The sequence below is a fragment of the Ursus arctos genome, unplaced genomic scaffold (genome assembly GCF_023065955.2).
Source record: "Ursus arctos isolate Adak ecotype North America unplaced genomic scaffold, UrsArc2.0 scaffold_31, whole genome shotgun sequence".
Lineage (NCBI taxonomy): Eukaryota > Metazoa > Chordata > Mammalia > Carnivora > Ursidae > Ursus > Ursus arctos.
In genome coordinates, this window is record NW_026622997.1 from 7,863,038 (window position 1) to 7,886,900 (window position 23,863).

Below are 23,863 nucleotides of genomic sequence, written 5' to 3' on the forward strand. Positions count from 1 at the left end.
ATTCTGGATTGGATCCTAGAACAGAAAAGTGCATTCATGAAAAACTGGGTAATATCAGAATCAAGTAGGGTGTTTAAGTTAATAGTAATGTACAGTGTCGGTTTCTTAGTGTTGACATATGTACTGTTAGAAACTGGGTGAGGAATATATGGGAAAAAAATAAATAAAAATAGAAATGTAGCAACAAATTTAAAAAAATTTTACAGTGAACTTTTTTGTGTCTACTGTCAATATTATTTTATTTGGCCTGCTTTATCACAGAGTATCTGTTTACCGCATTCTTTATCCACTAGTCTGTCTGCAAAGTAAATTGTAGATATCAGTACCCTTCCTTCTAAATATTTTCAGCATGCACACCATTAACTAGAGTTCGGTATGTTTACAAATTTTTCTTTTGATGCAAGATTTGCCCACAGCACATTTGCTGAGTATTGACACAAGCTTATGCCTGTGTAACCCTAACCCCCACCAAGATGGTAGAGCATTACCATCACACCAGAAAGTTTCCTCATGTCCAAACCATGCAGTCCTCACCCTGTCCCTGGGCAACCTGTCCCTGGAAAAGTGCTCCTTTTCCAACAGAGATTACTTTGTTTGAGCATGTAGCATAGATGGCGTTATACAGCAGGTGTTCTCTTGTACTAGGCTCCTTTATTTAGCAGCTTTTGTGACTCATGCACCTTGTTGTGTGTATTGGCAGTTCAGTGCTTTTTATTGCTGATCCATTGTATGAATGTACAATCCTTTTTTTTTTTTTTTTTTTTTATCCAGTCTCCTATGGATGCATTACTGTTTCCAGTTTGGGGCTATCATGAATAAAGCTGCTGTGAACATCATAGAAGTCTTTGGGGACATACATTTTCATTTCTTTTGGGATTCGAATTGCTTGGCCATAGTTTAGGTATATTTTTAGTTTTATAAGAAACCTCCAGACCTTTTCTCAAAGTGCTTGTACCAGTTTATATTCCCACTCACAATGTATGAGAATTCCAGTTGTTTCTTATCTTCCCCAGTATTTGGTGGTGTCAGCCTTTTTAATTGTGGATATTCTGATAGGTGATAATGGTATCTCATTATGGTCCCCCATGGGTTTTTATTCTTCAGTTTGGGGAAAATGAATGGAAGAAGGGAAGAAGGAGAAGCAAACAGTTCTGAGATTGTGTACACTGTAGACTTCATAGCACTTATGTCCAAATTCCCCAAATCCTCATCCTTTTTACACCTTTCTATTCTTTTTAGATAATGCATTGGTCTTTTTATATTCTTCAAATTCATTATTTTTGTTCACAATTACTTAAAACCTGTTATTTTCTGAGAGTATTCAGTAGTTTAATTACCTGAAATTCTTTGGTGTCTCATATTGCTGTTGTATCTGCTGGGTTTTGTTCATGTTGAACTTTTTCCTTTGTGTTTTGTAATTTTGGAACAGGAGCTAATGTGAAGTTAGACTTTATTTGTGGGAATTCTGTCTGGTCTTCCTTGGCAGTGTTTGTTTGCTTTACCCTTAACTCGGCGATATCATCAGCCTGTAGCCTTGCCATTTGTGACAATTCTTTTAAAAAAAGGAATTTTTAGGGGCGCCTGGGTGGCACAGCGGTTAAGCGTCTGCCTTCGGCTCAGGGCGTGATCCCGGCGTTCTGGGATCGAGCCCCACATCAGGCTCCTCCGCTAGGAGCCTGCTTCTTCCTCTCCCACTCCCCCTGCTTGTGTTCACTGTCTCGCTGGCTGTCTCTATCTCTGTCGAATGAATAAATAAATAAAATCTTTAAAAAAAAAAAAAAGGAATTTTTAAAAATTCTTAGTTTGGACAATTTTGGCCATAGGAGGAGTATAAATTCGAAGCCCAAATCTATGTGAGGATAGGCCCAAGGTTATAAACTCACTTCAAGACTTTTTTTTTACACCACATGTCCTAAGACAAGCAATTTCCTTTGCTAGTGGACTAGCTTTTTCCCTGTCCAGCCTTTCATTGATGAGTGCCATGTTCGGGGAGGGGTGGGGGAGTCTCTGTTTCAAACATCTTTTCTTGCATGCCATGATCTCGTCTCCTGTCCCTGGCTGCATTAAACCTTGACCTTTGGATGTCAAGATTGGCCATGCACAACAGGGCCACTGTCTTAGTTCAGCTGCTATAACAAATTATTGACTGGGGGGCTTAAACAGTGGACATTTATTTCTCACAGTTCTGGAGGCTGGAAGTCCCATATCGAGGTGCCAGTAGATTCAGTGTCTGGTGAGGGCATGTGTCCTGGTTTGCAGATGACTGTCCTCTTCTTGTATCCTCACATAGTGGAGAGAGAGAGGGAGAGAGAGAAAGAGAGCTCTTACATCTTTTATAAGGACCCTAATGAGGCTTTCACTTTTATGACCCAATTACCTCCCAAAGACCCCACTTCCTAATATTATCACAGTGGAGTTAGAGCTTCAGCAAACGAAGTTGGGTGACACAAACATTCGGTCCATTGCCGCCACCATGTGGGCCACTGCCCCGGGGTCCAGTGCCTAATCTTTTCTTTTTAGTCTCTGTAGTTAATTTTCCTTTCTCTTGGGCCTATCCGTGCATTTGAATGGGTGTTTGTGTTACGTTATCCCACACAGATAGGTCTTTTGCAGCAGGAGATTTTAAAATGTTTCTAGTCCTCTGTGTTGCTGTTGTATCTGCTGGATGGAAGTTTAAGGGAATAAAACTTGTGGTTTTCTATGATCTTGGAAAATATGACAAACAGTTCATCTTACGAACTATGTATATCCTCAAAAAAAAAAAAATTAAGGCACACCAAGCACATGGTGGAACTTTACATGTTTTTGAATAATGACTTTTTGCCCTGAGATGTCCTCTTGGTTTTGTTTTGTTTTACAGGGCGCAGCTCTGAGGGGGAAAACGTGGTACATTTCTGGCCATTCTGAGGAGTCACAAGGACACCAGCCATGTCCTTGGATGACATTAAGATGAAATCTAGTGACTTTTTGGAAAAGGAGCATCTGGACAGCGGGGGCTTCGGAAAGGTGTCTTTGTGTTTACACAGATCCCATGGACTCGTGATCCTGAAAAAGGTGTACACCGGGCCCAAACGCACTGAGTGAGTTGGGAGTAGAGGCAGGTGGGCCAAATTAGGGGCTGGCGGTGGGAAGAATTACTGTGGCGGTTCAGGGCAGGGCAGTGATAAGCATGGCCCAGGCGTTAGAAGGAGACAGACTGCGGTGTGTCCGCGGGCGCACTTTCTGTCCAGTAACCCTGCGAGCTGGTTATTATTGTCCCCGTACCGCTGAATGAGGATTCAGAGCGACCAAAGCTCACAGCTAGTAGACAGTGGAAGAGAAGCGAAGGGAAGGAATGAAAGAAAGGGAAGGAGATGAGGGAGGGAGGCAACGAGAAGACAGAGGGAGGGGTCCTTGAGAGACTTGGGTACCTGCTGCACTGTTTGGGGGGCGGGGGCCAGCCCTACGTATAGGAAAAAAAAAGCTAGCCCATTAATTAGAGGTTCGAGAAGCCCTCTCTTTAAAGCAGTTGGTGGACTTGTTTTACTTCCCTCTCTTCTTGCCAGAGTGGCTACCCAGAGAGGCTGCATTTTCTGGCATGCCATCTCACGCAGCCCTTTGTTCGGCTGCGTCTCGTTGCGGCTCTTCGGGTACTTTGCATTCATTCGTTCACTGCTCTGATGTGTCTTGAGCGCTCGCTGCCCATCCGGGCCAGGAACGAGAAGCTCCTGTGCCTGCGGACGCCCGTGCTCTGGGCCTGGGAGAGATCAGTGCACGCACGGGCGGCAGCACCAGCACGGGATGCGTTTCTCGGGGGCACAAGGCACGAGCGCGCTAACTCCGCGCATCTTCTCAGCGCCTTTCCGTCCCGCAGGTACAACGAGTCCCTGCTTGAGGAGGGCAAGATGATGCACAGGCTGAGACACAGTCGGGTGGTGAAGCTCCTGGGCGTCATCATAGAAGAAGGCAACTACTCCCTGGTGATGGAGTACATGGAGAAGGGCAACCTCATGCACGTTCTGAAGGCGGAGGTAACGAGGGCTCGCGGCGCGCTGGCCCCACACCGCCGCCCGGGCGCGGCTCGTCCGTGATGCTTCTCGCCGCTGTGTTGGTTCTTTTGCAGCTTGTGGGTGTCAAATGACCCCCTTGTGAGTTGCTACATAGTTTGGATTTTCTGAAGTCAGCCCCTGGTGAGAATGTGTGGATTTCCGCTGCCCAGAAGGTGGCCTTGCCTCGCTGTCGGTCCTCGCCGACCGCTGTCTGTGCCGCCCGCTAGGGGAGGTCCCCCCGTGTCCCCGTGCTGTAGCTAGCTTTGGTCAGCCGGTCCAGCAGCCACAGTGCAGGGACAGCCACTGTCTTCCTGAAGCCCGCCGTCTGACCTGAGGCCTATGCCTCCTGGGTCACCATGAGCAGACTGGAGGATGTAGGCTCGACACCGCTGTATGTGGAGACGGAATATTCATGATTGCTCTTTGATACCACTTGAGAAACGTAGAGGCCAAATATAGAGCATTAGAGGCAACAACACTGGATAAGTAAGACTTAAAATAAGAAAAGAAAAATGTTTATGAAAACCACATCGCTTTACTAAAGCGTTTTTTTAGAGTTTATCTACCTATTAGAGCAAGGCCTGGTGCTGGCTGTTCAGGAGGCAATGGCAAATAGGACACAGACGCGGACCTCCCACGGACAGCTAAGGAGGGAACGGTAGGGCATAATGGTGTTTGGGTAGACATTTCCCAGCGTGCTGTTGGGAACAGAGGCATTCACTTCAGTGTGGAATAGATAAGAAGGGCTTCCAGAAGGAGGATGCTTAAGCCAAAGCCTGAAGGACAAGCAGAGAATCGGGAAATATGTGTTCCAGGTGAGAGAATGGCAAAGGAAAGAGAATATGCCAAATTTAGGACACTGCAAATAACTAGATTTGGCCAAAGCGTAGATTGCATGTGGGAGTGGTGGGCTGTGGCAGTCTGTAAGGCAAATATCCCCCCCATCTTCTCCCTCCCCCACCACTGCCTGAGGTTATGCCCGTTCTTCAGTTCTTCTAAGCCCCAGACATCTCCCGCAGACACCTGTGGGAAGGGGAAGAGATGTTCACCTATACACATTGTGTTATAATTGAATGAGATTGCTCTTCTCGCCAGAACTAGCTTAGACCAGCTGCTGCATAAGTAAATAGGCATTTTGATTGGGAGATAAATCCTGTGCGACAAGAGGCGTTCTGCTGATCAGGTGAAGATAAGGTGGACTAGTTTGGGCTCCAGAAGAATTCAGGAGGATGTAAGGGAGAAAAGCAGAGAGGGGAAGGAGAAGGGCATTTCCTTGGCTTGCTCAGAATTTTTTCCTACGTCCAAAGTATACCCAGGAAGAAGGGAAAATCTCGGCTCTTTCTTGGGTGGTGGTGATCAGGTTACCAACTCAACTACATGATGGGTTTTATTTTTTATTTTTTATTTTTATTTTTTTTAAAGATTTTATGTATTTATTCGACAGAGATAGAGACAGCCAGCGTGAGAGGGAACACAAGCAGGGGGAATGGGAGAGGAAGAAGCAGGCTCATAGCAGAAGAGCCCGATGTGGGGCTCGATCCCAGATCACCGGGATCACGCCCTGAGCCGAAGGCAGACGCTCAACTGCTATGCCACCCAGGCGCCCCTACATGATGGGTTTTAAATATGGTTTGGGGGGTTGACTTGGGATTCTGACTTCCATCATTTAAATTTTTGTCCTGTTTACCAACAACCAAGCTATACATACATTTTTAGGAAACAGCCTGTTTGTAAACTAGAGACCGCACAGACACACAACGGTTTACATTTTTCGGTGTTAAGCAACACTGATGGTTTGGAATTCTCTATATTAACGTTGGTATTTATGTAACTAGAATACAATTGTTAAGTAAGAATGACTTGTGAATTTACAAAGACCTGCCGAAGTATCCGATACCAAATTACCAAATAGCTACTAACTTCACTCCAGCATTGTTCTAACATCATGATCTCTCACGGGTCAATCTTTACGTGTCTGTGATCAGTGTGAGCACACTGAGAATCTTTTGAGTCCTTTTCTCAGTATTATTTCATATCCACACTTCTGTGACAGCGTTCATCTATTTAGTATATAGTAGCATATATCCACGCACTGTAGAAAATGCCTGTTTTTTGTTTATTTGTTTTTCCCTTCATTCAACAGTTCTAGGCAGTTCTAGGCTGTGCTCGGTGTAAGGATGCATATTACAATCCTCCTCCTCCTCATGTTCTCTCAAGGGGCTTAATTTTAAGGCATTTTAATATATTACCGTATTGGCATGAAAGTTTTATTTTTACGTGAAAGAACACGAAAGGGCTCCTTTTACAGCGATGGCAGTGCTGCAGAGCACGATAGAAGGAATCCCGGTAACTACAGGTGGTCCCCAACTTATGGTTTGATTTTTTCACTTTATGATGGTCAGAAGCAGTGGGCGTTCAGTGGAAACCATACTTTGAATTTTGAACGCGGATCTTTTCCTGGGCTCGCAGCCTGCGTAATGATCCGCTCTCATGATGCTGGGCAGGGACAGGGAGCCGTGTGAGCACATGGTAGACACCTGATACACTCACAACCGTTCTGTTACTCACACAGCCCTTCTGTTTCTCACTTGCTGTGCAGTATCAGTCCATTACATGAGATATTCACCATTTTATCCTAAAATAGGCTCTGTGTTAGATGCTTTTGCCCAACTAAGGCTAATATAAGAGTTCTAAGCAGATTTAAGATAGGCAAGGCTAAGCTATGATGTCCAGGAGGTTACATGTATTAAACACATTTTTGACTTATGATATCGTGAACTTATGATGGGTTTATTAGGACATAACCCCATTGTATGTCGAGGAAGATCTGTATATCCTCAGGTTCAGACCCCACTACTCTTGAATAAAGCAGTCGCTTTGGCCTGTTTGACTTACCTTTCCATTTCATAGACTTAATGTCACTTGTTTTAGGTCAGTATCCCCCTTTCTGTAAAAGGAAGGATAATTATGGAAACTGTTGAAGGGATGTGCTACTTACATGGACAAGGCGTAATACACAAGGACCTAAAGCCTGAAAATATCCTCGTTGATGATGACTTTCACATTAAGGTAAATCATAATCTGAAGGTTTCTAGAAGATTGGGCTGATTTTAGTTTTAATTCTCTGCTATAAATCCATTTTTGTACCTGGTAGACCCCCTAAAGGAAGACCTCACTCAGCTTAGAACTGGCGACAGTGGTGCTGGAAGGTTCTGCCAAGCATTGACAAGAAAGATACAGACTCGATGGAGTTCATATTATTTGCTTATTTATTTACTCTCATCTACATTTTTTAACAGTTTTTTTTTTTTAACTGTAACTTACTCCATTGTAGTAAAGGGAACAAAGGGAGGAGACTTTCCTCTTGTTCACTCAAGAGCAGATTTAACTAGGTGGAACGTCACATCTAATTGGTTTTGGCAGCAGGAATCCAAGCACGAGAATCTGAAAGGGGAAGCAGCATTTGGGGGCGAACTCAGGAACTGCTTACGCAGGCATCCTTCTACTACAAGATTCTGCTTCTAACACTTCCTTCTAGTCTTGGACAGATTTTTATTCCTACGGCTATGAAAGAAGGTTCCTTCTTTACATTAATAACATTTCTTAATGTATCTCTTATGTTAAAATCTGGGGATTTTAGATCATCACATGCCAAAACCCATACCCATATGCTTGGATTCCTAGAGGCAAAAGTGGAACTGTCATCTTTGATTTCTTCGTAACTGTATGATTCTGTTGTTCTGTACTTTTGCCCTTGCCACCTCTCTCTCTGTTCTGTGTCTGACCTTTGTATTTTTCTTTTTCCTTTCTTGTCCATTTTCCTTCTCTTTCCTATCCCATCTTCTCTTAGGTTCAGGCTACCAACTCAAAACAAGTAGCACTGCAGTCCTGAGGATAACTCAGGACTTTGGAGTCGTTAGAATCTCGCATCCATGGGCTTCGGGACACCATTTGGGAAAATTGAAGGTGCGGTATCTCGTCACCATCGGCTATACAGCTCTGATGAGAAGAAAATACCTTTTCTTCGTAGCCAGGAAGAAAAACAGTTTCCAGAAATTGTTGAAAAAATATGCAGAGTAAATGAGGAATTAGAATAAACATGTTTTGCTGTAGTTCATGTCAGAAATGACTTCTGCTTTTTCTCCTCCCTCCCCCTCCCCTAACCCCACTAACAAATTCCATGGTTTTATTGCACAAGAATTTGAGATGCCAGAATTTCACATGGACATTTCTTAGGGGACATTTTCCAGCTAGCCGAGAAAACACAAAGTTTCTATGAATTTGTTCAGAAGTAGCTGTTTTAAATCTATCTAATGTAAATTTCTGGAAATCCACTCTACCTCCCATCTATTAGTTAAGTCCCAAATTTAAAGACAAGTCTGATTTGCTTGTGGCTCTCACAGGACCATCTCATTGGTTTGATCTCTTGCAGATAGCTGATCTTGGCGTTGCGTCCTTTAAGATGTGGAGTAAACTGACTAAAGAGGAACATAATGAGCAGAGGAAATTGAATAGTGTCTCTAAGAAAAATGGCGGCACTCTTTGCTACATGGCCCCTGAGCATCTGAATGACATCAATGCAAAACCCTCGGAGAAGTCAGATGTGTACAGCTTTGGCATAGTACTTTGGGCAATATTTGCTAATAAGGAGCCCTATGAAAGTAAGACATTTGTAGAGGAGTGGGATCTGGGTATTAATCAAAACTGCTGAGTAAAATAGTGGCCTTCAATGAAGTCAGTTAAGATTATAACTGTCTGTTCATTTAATGTCTTTCTTACCCACTAGACTGTAAGCTACACAGGGACCATATCTGATTTATTCAGTGCTGTTTCCCCAGTCTATACACACACACACTGCCTGGAACAGTAGGTGCTCAATACCATGATGTTGAATGAATGAGTAGTCTCAGTTTAGGAATCAGGGATCACAGGACAAGTAGGAGCCTTGATGATGTATCTGAGTTTGGGAAGTGCCACAAAATTCCAGGATTCTTCCTGGACAGGAAAGCTTGCTTGCTTCTGCTTCTGAGACATAAACGTCATACTTTGATTCATTCATTTGCTCCTTCACTCGAGAATTATTTCTTTTCAGTACTTACTATGGGCACTTTAATTGGAATTAAGAATAAAGAGATGAGAAAAGACATGGTTGATGCAGGAGAACGGATATAGAACTAGTCATTCTTCAGGTTAATGGACATTTTCTGGTCCCATTTTCTTGGGCGATTATCGGCTCCCCTGGTTTAATGATCACCCATTGCCAAGGTGTCTCAAATCTCTTATCTCTAGCCCTGGCCTTGATATCCAGTTATCTGTTAGATCCATTACTCAGACCAGAGGAACCCCAAAGCAACATCCCCCCAAACAAATTCATCTTCTACATGCTGTCCTTGTAGTCCACGCAGCTTTGCTTTTCTCATGTTCAGAAAGTGGCATCACCATTCACCTACCGAGTCGCCAGACCAGAAACCTTATGCAATCCCAGTCTCAGCTTTGCCCCTTGTCTCCCACATCCAATCAGACATCAAAACCTGTGAATTCAAGGTATACATATGATTCAAGATACATCTTGAATCCATCCACTCCTACCCCACCAGACTCTCTGTAGTTCACACCCTCCATATTTCTGCTAAAGCCTGCTCATGCCATTTCTCATTCACATGACAGCCAAGCTGGTCATCCTAAAAGGCAAGTGTGACCATCTCACTCATCTATTTGAAATCTTTCCAAGACTCCCTGGGCCTTCAAGATAAAGTTCAGATTCTTCAGTAGGGAATACAAAGCCCTCTCTGATTTGGCTTCTCCAGCCTTCTCTAGCCTTACTCCTTACCTCTCTTTCTTTAGTCAGTATGCCTAGTTATAGTGAACTACTCATAATTCCTGGGACACGTCATGATTTCGGGGACTTCCAATCTATTCATATCCTGCTTCCCTAGCCTGGAATCCTCCTCTCTGAGTCCTCCTTCCTGATCCTTTACGTGGATAAATCTTGCTTATTTCTCTTGACTCAGCAAAGCCTTCTCTGACCTCCTAGTCACGGTTGTGTTAGAAGAACCCTTTGCACGCACTTCTTGAATAGCAATTGCCACTCTGTGTTTTCAGTCACTCTCAGTGGATTGAGCTTCTTCCAGGTAAGAGCTGTAGCGTATTTGTCTTTATTAAAATCTGGAGTATGCCGTTGGTTTTATTTATATATTCTATTTATTCTGCCAGGAGGCCGCTTTGTGGCGAATTCTGTCTCTCATCTGCCGAGGTCAGAATGTCATTTGATCGTCAGCGCCTAGTCAGAGGGTCATTCTGCCCCTATCGGATGAGACACCTATACTAAAAGCATACCCTGAGTAGAGAGAGATTAGCAGCGTTGTCCGAGTTCTGCCACCTCCCTGCCTGAGACACGCAGGACCTGAGAGAAAGTCAATTTAAATTCTTCTTTGTTTTATAGATGCGATCTGTGAACAGCAGTTGATAATGTGCATTAAATCTGGGAACAGGCCCAATGTGGGAGACATCCTCGAGTACTGCCCGGAGGAGATTATCAGCATCATGAAGCAGTGCTGGGAGGCGAAACCAGAAGCTCGGCCAACATTTACTGGTAAGAGCATCTTTTACGACTATATATTGCCAAGGAGGCAGTTTTTCCTAGTAAGACATTGTCAGGAAGTTGCTTTAAGTTTTCAAAAAACTCAGTTCCACTTGTGATTTCAAATTGGTTTTCTCGATTTCAGACATTTTGTTCAATGAAAAGATACCATCCCTCTCAAAAGCGTGAAGGCATACAAGGCCCTCTTATTTCTTTTTTTTTTCATAATTAACTTTTTAAAAATTGTGTTAAAATATACATAACACATCATTTGCCATGTTAACCTTCTTTAAGCGTACAGGTCAATGGTGTTAAGTACATTCACACTGTTGGGCCTGCGTCCCCACCAACCACCTCCAAAACTTCTTCATCTTCCCAAACGGAAACTTTGTACCCATTAAATACTAACTCCCCACTCCCCTTCCCCCAGCCCTTGGCAACCACCATTCTAACTTTTCATCTCTCAGAATTTATTCTGTTATTCCTATTATTACATAAATAGAAAGGTACTGCTGTGGGCACCTCACGTAAGTGGGATCATACAGTGTTTGTCTTTTTGTGCCTGGCTTGTTTCAGTCAGCGTAATGTCAAGGTTCCTCCACGTTGTAGCCTGTGTCAGAAGTTCCTTCCTTTAGGGGCGCCTGGGTGGCACAGCGGTTAAGCGTCTGCCTTCGGCTCAGGGCGTGATCCCAGCGTTATGGGATCGAGCCCCACATCAGGCTCCTCTGCTATGAGCCTGCTTCTTCCTCTCCCACTCCCCCTGCTTGTGTTCCCTCTCTCGCTGGCTGTCTTTATCTCTGTCAAATAAATAAATAAAAATCTTAAAAAAAAAAAAAAAGAAGAAGTTCCTTCCTTTAATTATTGCTGAATGGCATGTCTTCTGTGGTATGTATAGACCACATTTTCTTTATTCATTCGTCTGTCAATGGATACTTTAGTTGCTTCCACTGGCCTCTTTACTTCTTAGCTTCTTTTATTTCTTCTCTCTCCCCTTGTGTAGCTGGCATCTTTGGAAATGTATGCTGTCATCGAGATGGGCCTTTAGTAGAGGGAGAGGGAAAGGGACATGCATGTTTGTCACCTCCTTGAACCTCTTCCCATTCCCCTGGGTTACCTAGGATCTCGTTCAGATCCTGGAGGCAGAGGAAAGAAAATGAGGTGAGCAAAAAATAAACAGTAAGAAGTCCCTTAGGAGCCTATTTATGCTATGCGAAAACAGAATTAAAGCCCCACCTACCACTACTTCCAAGGATTAGAGGGGTACTTTGATTTATTTGCTTGTTTTCTTATTCTCTTAGTCAGCCAATCGTCTCCTGACTTGGTCTCTTCTCTTCTTTCACGCCTTTTTCACTTTTTGAAATTAAGGTTCTTATGCTGAGATGCTTGTAGATTTACATGTGGTTGTAAGAAAAACACAGAGGAGTACCTGGTCGGCTCAGTTGGTAGAGCGTGTGACTCTTGATCTCGAGGGTTGTAAGTTTGAGCCCCAGGTTGGGCGTAAACATTACTTCAAAATCTTAAAAAAAAAAAAAAAAAAAAGAGGGGCACCTGGGTGGCTCAGTCAGTTAAGCCTCTGCCTTTGGCTCGGGTCTCCTGGGATCAAGCATTGGGCTCCCTGTTCCGTGGGGAGCCTGCTTCTCCCTCTTCCTCTGCCTGCTGCTCCCCCTGCTTGTGCTCTCTCTCTCTCTGTGCCAAATAAATAAAATAAAATCTAAAAAAAAAAAAAGAAGAAGAAGAAGAAGAAGAAAAGAAATAACAGAAATATCCCCTACCTTTTACTGAGTTTACCCCAATGATAACATCTGGCCAAACTACAGTATAGTATTACAACCGGGATATTGACTTTGATACAGTCGGATACAGAACATCTCCATCATCACAAGTGTCCCTTATGTTGCCCTCTAATAGTCACACCCACTTTCCTCCCCAGTCCCGCCCCCCTCCTTCACCTCTGCCGATCACTGATCTGTTCTCCATTTCTATCATTTTTTTGTCATTTCACGAATGTTACATAAATAGAATCATAAGATACTTTTTGGAAACCCTTTGGGATTGGCTTTTCGCCACTCAGCGTAATTCCCTAGAGATTCACTGTAGCAATGATTTGTTCCTTTATGTTGCCGAGTAGTGTTCCATGGTGTGGGTGTACCACTGTTTGTTCTCTCCTCGAAGGAAATCTGGTTTGTTCCCAGTTTTTGGCTGTTGTAACTAACACTGCTGTAAATATTCATGTTACAGGTTTTTGTGTGAATATAAGTCTTTATTTCTCTGGACTAAATACCCCAGGAGTGAGATAGTTAGGCTGTATGATAGTTTCACGATTGTTTTTTTTTGTGGGGGTTTTTTGCCACTGTTTTCCAGAGTGGTTGTACCGTTTTATGTTCCTACCAGCAATGTGAAACACCAGTGATCGTTTCTCTGCATCTTTGCTAGCATTTGATGTTGTCACTATGTCACTGTAGCCATTCTGATAGGTATGTAGTGATAGTTCACTGTGGTTTTAATTTGTATTTCTCCAATGGCTAATGATACTGAATTTATCTTTTTTTTCTGCTTGTTTGCTGTCTATCTGTTTTGGTGAAATGTTGCTTTATGTCTTTTGCCCATTTTCTAATTAAATTGCTTGGTTTTTTTACTGTTGAATTTTGAATGTTCTTTATATATTCTATATAGTATTCCCTCATTGGACATGTGGTTTGCAAATATTTTCTTCCAACATATAGTGCTTTTTTTTTTATCCTGTTAGCAGTGTCTTTCACAGAGTAAAAGTTTTTGATGAAGTCTAGTTTATTAATTTTTCCTTTTATGGATTGTGCTTTTGGTGTCAAGCCTAAGAACACTGTCAGGGTTAGATTTCAAAGACTTTCTGATATGTTTTATACTAAAATTCTTACAGTTTTACATTTAAGTTTGTGGTAAATATTTTTTTCCTATAATTGTCAAGGAAAATTTTTAATTGATAACCAAAGAACAATAGCACAGAACTAAATATTTGGTTGTCTTTCTTGCCAGTTATTCAATTTATATTTTATTGGAAAAATGCCACAATCTATTTTGAGTTAATTTTTGTATAAGATATGTGGCTTAGGTTGAAGTTCATTTTTTGCCTATGAATATCCTCTTGTTCCAGCACCACTTGTTGAAAGTCTATTGTTCTGGGGCGTCTGAGTGGCTCAGTCAGTTAAATGTCTGCCTTCGGCTCAGGTCATGATCGTGGAGCCCCGTGTCAGACTCCCTGCTCAGTGGGGAGCCTGCTTCTCCCTCTGCCCCTCACCTCGCTTATGCACTCTCAAATAAATAAATAAAATCTTAAAAAAAGAAAGAAAGAAAGAAAGTCTATCTTTCCTCGATTGAATGGCAGAAATCAGTTGGGATATTTGTATGGGTTTATTTCTGGGTTCTCTATTCTGGCCCATTGATCTGTGCATCTGTCCCTCTGCCAATACCCACAGTCTTAATATAGTGATATGTCTTAAAACTGGGTAGACTGATTCCTCCCATTTTTTTCTTTATTTAAAAAATTATTTTAGCTACTCTAGTTCCTCTGTGTTTCCATATGCAATTTAGAAAAATCTTGTCTATATCTACAAAAAAAAATTTTTTTCACCCAGATTTGGATAGAAATTATGTTAAATCATATATCCATTTGGGGAGAATTGAGATCTTTACTATATTGAGTTTTCTAATCCATGAACACAATATGTCTCTTCATTTATTTATATCTTCTTTGATTTATCTTATCAGGGTTGTGTAGTTTTCAGCATACAAGTCCTATATATTTCTATTTTTTGAGCAATTACGAGTAGGTTATATTTTAAATTTAGGTGTCCATGTGTTCATTGCTAGAATATAGAAATATAGTTGATTTTTTGTATGTTAATCTTGTATCTTATGATCTTATTGAACTGACTTATTAATTCTAGCAGTTTTTTGGGAGATCTGTTTTAGATTTTCATGTCATCTCCAAATAGGGACAGTTTTATTTCTTCCTTTCTGATCTGTATGACTTTTATTTCCTTTTCTTACTTTATCAGATTGGCTAGAATTTCTAGCATTTTCTTAAATAAGAGCAGTGAGAGCAGACACCTTCACCTTTTCTCAGTATTAGGGGAAAGCACTCAGATTTTCAGTATGAAGTATGTTAGCAGTAGGTATTTTGTAGATACTGTTTATCACTTGATGAAGTTCACCATATTTATTCTTATTTTGCTGAGAATTTATCATGAATGGGTTTTGAATTTGGCAAATGCTTTTTCTGCCTTGATTGGTATGGTAATGTGATTTCCTTTCTTTTCACTGTTAATATGGTTAATTCCATTGATTAATTTTTGCATAACAAACCAGCCTTGCATCCCAGGAATAAAACCTATTTGGTAGTGGTGTATGATCTTTTAATATATTGCTAAATTCCATTTGCTAATATTTTGTGGAGACTTTTGGAAGTATATTCATGAGGATATTGGTCTATATCTTTCTGCTTTTTGTATTATCTTTGTCTGGTTTTGATATCAGGATCAATATTGGCTTCATAAAATAAATTGAGAAGTTTTCCCTCCTATTTTTAGAAGAGAATGGGGGTTAAGTGATGTTAATTCTTTAAAAGTTTGGTAGAATTCTCCCAAGAAACTATCCGGGCCTGGAAATTTCTTTTTTGGGAGTTTTTAAATTGTAAAGTTGATTTCTTTTATAATATAGGAGCTATCAAGGTGATGTGTTTTACATCAGAGCAGTCTTTTATATCAAAGTAGTGTATCAAATACTTTGGTAGTTCTGCTTGTGGTAGTTTGTATTTTTTGAGGACTATATTCATTCAGTATATTTCATTTGTCAAATCTGTATGTGTAAAGTTGTTTGTAGTATCTCTTATCATTGTTGAGATATCTGCAGCGTTTGTAGTGATATCCCCTGTTTCATTCCTGATACTGTTTATGTCTTCTGTTTTCCTTTGTCAGTCTTCCTATTGATTTTTCAAATAACCAGCTTTTTGTTTCATGGATTTACCCTATTGTTTTTATGTTTTCCATTTCATAGATTCCTGTTCTTCATCACTTCCTTTCTTCTACTTCTTGTTTTGTTCTTCTTTTTCTAAGTTCTTGAGGTGGGAACTTTGATTATTGATTTCGATTTGACACCTTTACTTTTTTCTAATGTGTATGTAATGCCATAAATTTCCTTCTCAACCCTGCTTTAGTTATGTCCCACACATTCTGATATATTTTTTTTTTTTTTCATTTACTTCATTGCATTTTTAAATTTTCCTTGAGACTTTCTCTTTGGTCTGTGCGTTATTTAGAAGGAAGTTGTTCGGTTTCCAAGAGTTTGGAGATTTTCCTGTTATCTTTCTGTTACTGATTCTGGCTTGATTTCATTTTAGTCAGAGAACACATTCTGTGTATTTAACTTCTGTCAGATTTATTGGGGTTTATTCTGTGGCCCCGGCTATGGTGTATCTTGGGATATGTTCTGTGGACTCTTGAAAGGAATGGATTATTCTGCTGTCGTCGGGTAGAGTGTTAGAACCTGTTGGTGATGATGTTGAGTTCTTCTATGCCTTGGCTGATCTCCAGCTATAACTTGTCAGCTCTTAGTTTTATCATCATTTGCTTTATAGATTTTCCATCTCTGTTGTTTGGACATATATCTTTAGGATTGCTATGTCTTGATGGAGTGATCCTTTTATCATTTTATAAATGTCCCTTTTTGTCTCCAGTAATCATCTTTGCTCTGAGGTCTACTTTATTGGATATTAGTATAGCCACCCTTCTTTCCTTTTATTAATATTTATATGATATATCTTTCCCCATCTTTTTAGCTTAAATTGTCTATAATCATTATATGTGAAGTGAGTTTCTTGTGACAGCATATACCTGGGTTTCCTTAATCTATTCTGCCAATGTCTGTCTTTTGATTGGTGTTTTTAGACCATATTAATGTAGTGTAATTATTGATATGTTAGAGCTCACATTTGCCATTTTATTTTGGTTTTTGTTCTTTCTGTTTTTCATTTCTCTGTTTTCTTTTTGCTGCCTCCCTGTGCATTCTTGAACATTTTTAGAATCCCATTTGAATTTATCAATAGTGTCTTTTCTCTCCCTTTCTCTTTCTCTCTTCTTTTCTTTCTTTTCTTTCTTTCTTTCTTTCTTTCTTTCTTTTCTTTCTTTCTTTCTTTCTTTCTTTCTTTCTTTCTTTCTTTCTTTCCCTTTTTCTTTAAAAAAAGAGAATGCTTGCACATATGAGCAGGGGAGGGGCAGAGGAAGAGAATCTTAAGCAGGCCCCATGCCCCAGCGCAGGGTCCAATGTGGGGCTCATCTCACAACCCTGAGATCATGACCTGAGCTGAAATCAAGAGCTGGACACTTAACTGACGGAGTCGCCCAGGCGCCCCTGAATTTATCAATAGTATATTCGAGGGTAGTTTTTCCAGTGGATACTCTAGATGTTACATTATTTGTACATAATTTATCACAGTATACTGATGTTATTTTACCAGTTTGAGTGAAGTAGAAAAACTTCCTTTACCTTTCTCTGCATATAATTGCCTTAAATATGTCCTCTACGTATTTTAGAATACATTGACATTGTTACAGTTTTGCTTCAACTGTCAGTCATAGTTTAGAAAACTCGAAAAGAGAAAGAAAGTGTGTTGTATTTACCCATATTTTTTTATTCCTGTGTTTGGGGTGTTTTTTGTAGTACTACTTCTGACACTAAAGGTGTCACAACTAGATGTCCTGTTCCATTAAATTCTGACGCTAACCACCTGGAGTTATTGTCAGACTCCACAGGTTTAAGGGCTTAGCCCTGCTGTAAGATTGTCCCCACTTTAGACACCAGATGCAGATAGGATGCCCAGGCTACCCACACTGCTGTTTCACCAAATACAAATTTGAAGGTCCTCATAATACCCTCTTAAAGTTCAATAATTCACTAGAACAACTCATAGAACTCAGGAAAACATTATATTGTATTAACTGGGTTATTATAAAGGATACAACTCAGGAATAGCCAAAGGAAGAGATTCATTAAGTAAGTTATTGGTGGTGGGAGTGGTGTGTCACAGAGTTCTCATGCCCTCTTTGGGCATGCCACTTTTCCAACAATGTACTCACTCAATGTACTCACTGGTGGAAGCTCTCCAAACCCCATTGTTGAGGGGTTTTCACGGAGGTTTCATTAGGTAGGCAGTATTGATTAAATCACTGGTCATTGGTGACTGAACTAAATTTCTATTCCCTCTCCCCTCGCTGGTGGACAGGGAGTGGTACTGAAAGCTCCAACCTTGTAATCCTAACTAGGTCTTTCTGGTAACCAGCTCCCAGCCTGAAACTCTCTAGCTTCTCCTCCCCATCCCTCTAGCTAGGAGCCTTTCCTTACCATGTAAAAGACACTCTTACTGCTTAGGAATCCCAGGGATTTGGGGAGCTCTCTGCCATGAACCAGCTGAAGCTGGGAAAAAGAACAAATATTTGCTTTTTAATTATACCACATGTGTTCTTTCTTCCTCCCTATTGTTCCAAGGTATCTTCTTTTATCATTTCCTTCTTGTTTAGGAAGTTCCTTTAGCCATTCTTTGAGGTTGTGTCTACTAGGGACAAATTATCATAGTTTTTCTTCATTTGATAATATCTTGATCTTACCTTCATTTCTGTAGGATATTTTTGCTGGGTGTAGGTTTCTGCGTTGACAATTCCTTTCTTTCAGGACTTAATATTGTGCCACTTACTTTGGCCTCCGTGGTTTTAGGTAAGAAATCCTTTTTTTTAACCAATAGGTAAGGTATTTTGTCTGGCTGCTTTCACAACTTTTTCTTTATCTTTCAGAGGTTTAATTATTATTTGTCTTGGTATGAATTTGTTTGGGTTTATTCTGTTTGAGTTTTGTTTTGATTTTTCAATCTGTGGGTGTATGTCCCTCGCCAAATTTGAGCAGCTTTCAGCCATTAATCTCTTAAAGAGTACTTTTTTTTAGCCATGCTCTCTTTTTCTTTTCTGAGATTAGGATAACAGAAATACTAGATCTTTTGTTATAGTTTCACTTGTCCCTAGGCTCTATACACCTTTTTTTTTTCTCAGTTTATTTTCTTTCTCTTGATCAGATTGGGTTATTTCTATCATTCTGTCTTCCAGCTCACTGACTTCCCTCTCTCCCCTTTATTCTGCTGTTGAACACATCCATTTTGGCTTACTATATTTTTCAGTTCAAAAATTTCATTGAGCTTTCTTTTATATCTTCTGTTTCTTTGTTGAGGCTTTCTGTTTTTTCATTTGTTTTAAGCTTATTTGTAATTGCTTGTTGAAGCATTTGTATCATGGCATTTTTTAAACAGCTAAATCTAATATCTCTGGTATCTTGGTGTTGGTGTCTATTGATTGATTATCTTTTCTCCTCCAGTTTTAGATCTTCCTGGTTCTTAGTGATGTGGTTTTGGAATATAGGTGAGGTTCAGGGGGGTGGAGTCCGGAGCCGATGACCAAGAAAGAATTCTTGAGACGTCTTTGGTGCAAAATTGGTGGTTTATTAAAGCACGGGGACAGGACCCGTGGGCAGAAAGAGCCGCTGCCCCAGGTTGTGAGGGGTGGCTGATTATATACTATGGGGTTGGGGGAGGTAAGGGAACAGGGAGGTTGAGAAAGTACTTTCATATGTTGAAGAAGACTCACAAGATACCCGAGGCCTTGCCATTGTCAAATTAAGGTTGTTTTTCCCTCTAGCAAGGCATTAGCATGAGAGGGTTGGGAGCTTCCTAGAAGAATGTCACACATGTCCCACCCAAGAGTGAGAGGTGGGGGGAGATTGCAGGGTGTCAGTTTATGCTTTGTCTTCAGCCAAACCTTCTGCTCCCTCATCATCAGTGTGATGAGTGATTTTTCTCTTGAAACTTGTACATTTTCTTACAGTATTAGGAGATTCCAGATCTTCTTCAAGCCTTCTCTTTTAGCTGGGCTTTTCTGACATGGCTTTGGCAGTGGAAGGGTGGCTGCCACCTTGTTTGACAGGTAGAAGTAAGTCCAGGTTTTCTACTGAGCCCTGTTGACGTCTGAGGCAGGGGGCCTCCTTGTTTGTACTGGTCAGGGTGGAAGTTCCAGTGGATTCCACCTGGTCTCCATGGACACTGCAAGGGAGGTGAAAATTCTGACTCCCACTGGGGCCTCTCCTGACACTTCTCCATTGGAATGGGTGAGAGCACCTTATTACTGCCAAGTAAGGGTGCAAGTCCAGTTTACCCTCATAGTCCACTGATACCACCGCATAGAGAGGCTCATTACCATCTAGCAGGAAGGAAAGACCTGGCTTGCTATTTGACCTTCTCTGACATCACCCTGGTGGGGGTGTTGGAGTACGCTGTTACAGTTTCATGAGGTTTGGAAGTCTTAGTTCTCCTTACTTGGCCTTTGGTGGCGAGGTTGGGAGTGGAGCCAGTGTTTTCTGTGATGCTTGGCTGGAGAGTGGTTATAGACTAAAGGTCTTTTGTCTTGCTGAGCTGCCCCTTCCTTAGTCCTTCGGCTAGAAAGAGCAGGCTTTTGTTAGGCTTTGTCTGTTGTTGTTGGGTTGCCGTCTTCCTTAACTCCAAGTCTGGGATCTAAGAGGCAGAAAGAAATCCTAGTGAACTCATCGCTATGTCTTTCCTCAGATCCCAAAGTCCCTAGTATGTCTGTCCTTTTCTTTTCTCCTTTCAGACTCTTTTTATGTTTATTTTATATGTGATATTTAGGGGTTCTTGTGCTTAGAGGGAGAAATGAGGAAAAATATGTCTACTTCATCTTCCTGAAAGTGGAAGGTGCCTTTTTCTTTTAAGGCTAGCAGCTTTTAGCTCTTTATATCAAATCTTTATTCAGAGTATTCTGTCCTATAATAATTCTGATGCCAGAGAGACAGAAACAAGGAGTCTGTCCATCCCTGTTCACTTGGAGAGTAATTCATATTAGATAGATCTCTGTGCTGCAGCCAGAGAAACATGCTGTTAGGCAGTAGCTCTTGTTTCCAGTGTTATTTTGTCCCTCCTTCTGTCCACCTAGTTATTGGTCTTACTAGTCTGTTCATGTAAGTCAGTGATTTGGCATTAACATTTTTATTTTACTGGTTTGTCCGCAGGTTAAGGTAAGTGATTCAAAGATAATAGATTACTAATATTTAAATTTTACTTTAGAAAATACCTAAGAAATTGAAAGTACTATTTTTTTTTTTTACAGGTATTGAAGAAAAATTCAGGCCTTTTTATGTAGATCAATTAGAAGAAAATGTAGAAGACGACGTGATAAGTTTAAAGGTACGTAACATAGCAGGTACTCAAAGCATTAACATATCAAAGCATATATATTATCAATCTTGAAAAACAAAGCAATGTAATTTGTTACCAAGATTTAAGGTAAGTGAACTTGATAACCACATGAAACTAAATTAGGGGTTTTATACAGATATCATCAGGTCGGCATACTGGACCCATTCCTCCATCAAAACTAATGAAATGAGAGAAATTATATATAGCAATATGAAAACAAAAGCACAATGTCACCGGAATAGAATGGAAAGTACCGTAGGTGGATCAGTCATTTTGAGGAACTCTCGAAAGGTAGAAAGCCAACAGAATTATATTTGCCAAGTCATAGAACAGAAGAAGAAAATGCTAACCCAGAACATTATGCTGAAGAAGTACTGGCGGAGCAAGCCTTGGGTCCGTGTGTAGAAGAAACAGAATGGTCACCTGGCCCATGATGGTAAGATTGTCCTTTGGGAACCATGGTTGTGCGAGTTACAAGAGTTCCCTTGTGCTGAGCAACAAACGGGAGCAGTAGCTGCCCCAACCTGAAACAGTAAATTGGGTGTCTGGGGTCTGAGAAGTATGTCAAAGGTTGTTACCAGCTAAGTAACCAAGAGAAACAAAGACCTTCCCTACATACACACTTAGGAAACAAGTTGCTGGCATAAGTCTTACGGCAACATGCTGCTATAATCGTGAGGGGGAGACTACAGTAGATAAAACAGGCAGGCATATGGAGATTTTAAAATACAGATAAAAAACTAGAGAGTCAAGAATTACCAGACCTTTGAGGGATACCTACACTCTAAAAGGAGAGGTATCCAATGGAAACCATTCTTGGGCATCCAAAGCCCGACAGGAAGGATAGTCACTACACCACAATAATCAGGAATATTTCATAATGATAGAAAGTTCAGTTCACCAGGAAGATAATAACAGCTTTAAATATGTAATATGCCCTTAGTCACATGGTCTCCGTATATATAAAGCAAAACTTTTCAAAACTCAAAGGAAAAATAGACAAATTGGAGATTTTCATACAAATTTCTCTTTAACTGATAGAACAAATGGACAAAAAAATCAGTAAGGATATAGAAAATTTGAAGAACATGAGTAACGTTTGAATGAATGAAAATATATAAAAGACGGCACTTAATAACTGTGGAATACTTACCTTTAAAGGCTTTTCAAGAACACACAGAACATACTTTAAAATTGACCATGTCCTGGGAAATAAAACAATTAACAACGAATTTAAAAGGATTGTAATCATATAAGAATTTTCTCCGATTTTATTTCAGTTATGCTACAAATTAAAGTTAGAAAATCTCATGTGGTTAGAAGTTAAAAAATGTACTTTTAAATACTCTGTGGATCAAAAAGGAAGTCACAGTGGAACTTAGAAAAATTTAAAACTGAAGACTAACAAAAACACTACATATTAAAACAAAATGCAAATATGACGAAGAAAAAAACTTAAAGGAAATGCCAAAATATTATTAATTTTGTGCTTGGAGGGGAGGCAGTACGTGTAGGTTTCTTTTTAAGCATAATTCTGTACATTTTCTATACTTTCAATAATGAGTAGTATCACTTTTATAGCAAAAAAGTTTCTTTTTCTACTTTTTAAAATTTTGGTAAAATATATATAACAAAATTTACCCTCTTACCTATTTTTCCTTTTCTTTTTTAAAGATTTGTTTATTTTTTTTAGAGGGAAAGTGAGCGCACATCAGGGGGAGGGCAGAGGGAGAGGGAGAGACTTACGCTGACTGGGTGCTGACCGCAGAGGCTAACGCGGGGCTCTATCTCATGACCCGGAGATGACAACCTGAGCTGAAACCAAGTCAGTCGCTTAAGGGACTGCACCACCCAGGCGCCCCACATCGTACCCATTTTTAAGTATACGATTCAGTAGCGTTAAGTACACGCACAATGTTGTACACACGTCGCTCGTTTCCATTTCCATTTTTAAAAATCCCGAACAGAAATTAAATATCCATTAAACAAGAGCCCGCCATTGCTCCCTCTCCCCAGCCCCTGGTAACGTTTAATTCCAGTTTCTGTCGATGAATGTGCCTCTTCTAGGTACCTTACAGACATGGGGATCAGACAATATTTGTCTTTTGGTGTCTACCCAGTTTCACGAAGCATAATGTTTTCGAGGTTCATCCATATGGTAGCATGTGTTAGAGCTTCATTTCTTTTTAAGGCTGAATAAGTCTCCATTTTATGTGTATATCACAGTTTGATTATTGATTCAGCCGCGATGGGTACTAAGTTGTTTCTACCTTTTATCTGAGAATAATGCTGCTATGAACATTGGCGTACAATTTTTTTTGAGCTCCTCCCTTAAAAATTCTTTTGGGTATATACGTAAGAGTGGAATTGCTATGTCGTATGATAATAGTATATTTAACTTTTGAGGAACCATCAAGTCGTTTTCTGTAATGGCCCTACCACTTTACATTTCCACCCGCGATGCAGAAGATTCCGATTTCTCTACATTCTTACCAACACTTTTCATTCTCTGGGTTTTGTTTTGTTTTGTTTTTTAAAGATTTTATTTATTTATTTGACACAGAGAGAGACAGCCAGCAAGAGAGGGAACACAGGCAGGGGGAGTGGGAAAGGAAGAAGCAGGCTCATAGCAGAGGAGCCTGATGTGGGGCTCGATCCCATAACACCAGGATCACGCCCTGAGCCAAAGGCAGACGCTCAACGACTGAGCCACCCAGGCGCCCCTTGTTTTGTTTTTTAAATATAGCCGTTCTAATGAGTATGAAGTCATGTATATCTTATATGGTGGCTTTGATGAATATTTTCCTAATGACTAATGATGTTGAGCATCTTTTCCTGTGCCATTTGTATATCTTCTTTAGAGGAATGTTTATTCAAGCCCTTTTTAATTGAACTGTTTGTGTTTTATTGTCAAATTGTACGAATTCTTTATATAATCTGGATATTCATCCCTTATCAGAGATCCGTGATTTGCAA

General features: G+C 40.5%; 1 protein-coding gene across 11 annotated transcripts in view; it reads left to right on the forward strand.

Annotated features, from left to right (window-relative positions):
* RIPK1 (receptor interacting serine/threonine kinase 1) overlaps nt 1–23,863 on the forward strand; it is a 40,986-nt gene that overhangs the window by 9,760 nt on the left and 7,363 nt on the right. For 6 of the 11 annotated variants that reach the window (XM_057304779.1, XM_048225667.2, XM_026511388.4 and 3 more), the window contains 6 exons: nt 2,861–3,080; nt 3,854–4,010; nt 6,960–7,097; nt 8,461–8,689; nt 10,471–10,620; nt 20,799–20,875. In XM_057304779.1, the coding sequence (XP_057160762.1) occupies nt 2,929–3,080; nt 3,854–4,010; nt 6,960–7,097; nt 8,461–8,689; nt 10,471–10,620; nt 20,799–20,875 (903 nt within the window). In that variant the 5' untranslated portion in view covers nt 2,861–2,928. Of the gene's footprint in view, nt 1–771; nt 902–2,860; nt 3,081–3,853; nt 4,011–6,959; nt 7,098–7,878; nt 7,995–8,460; nt 8,690–10,470; nt 10,621–20,798; nt 20,876–23,863 lie in introns of those variants that run through there. The other 5 variants (XM_048225664.2, XM_057304776.1, XM_057304778.1 and 2 more) reach the window with 3 other exon arrangements.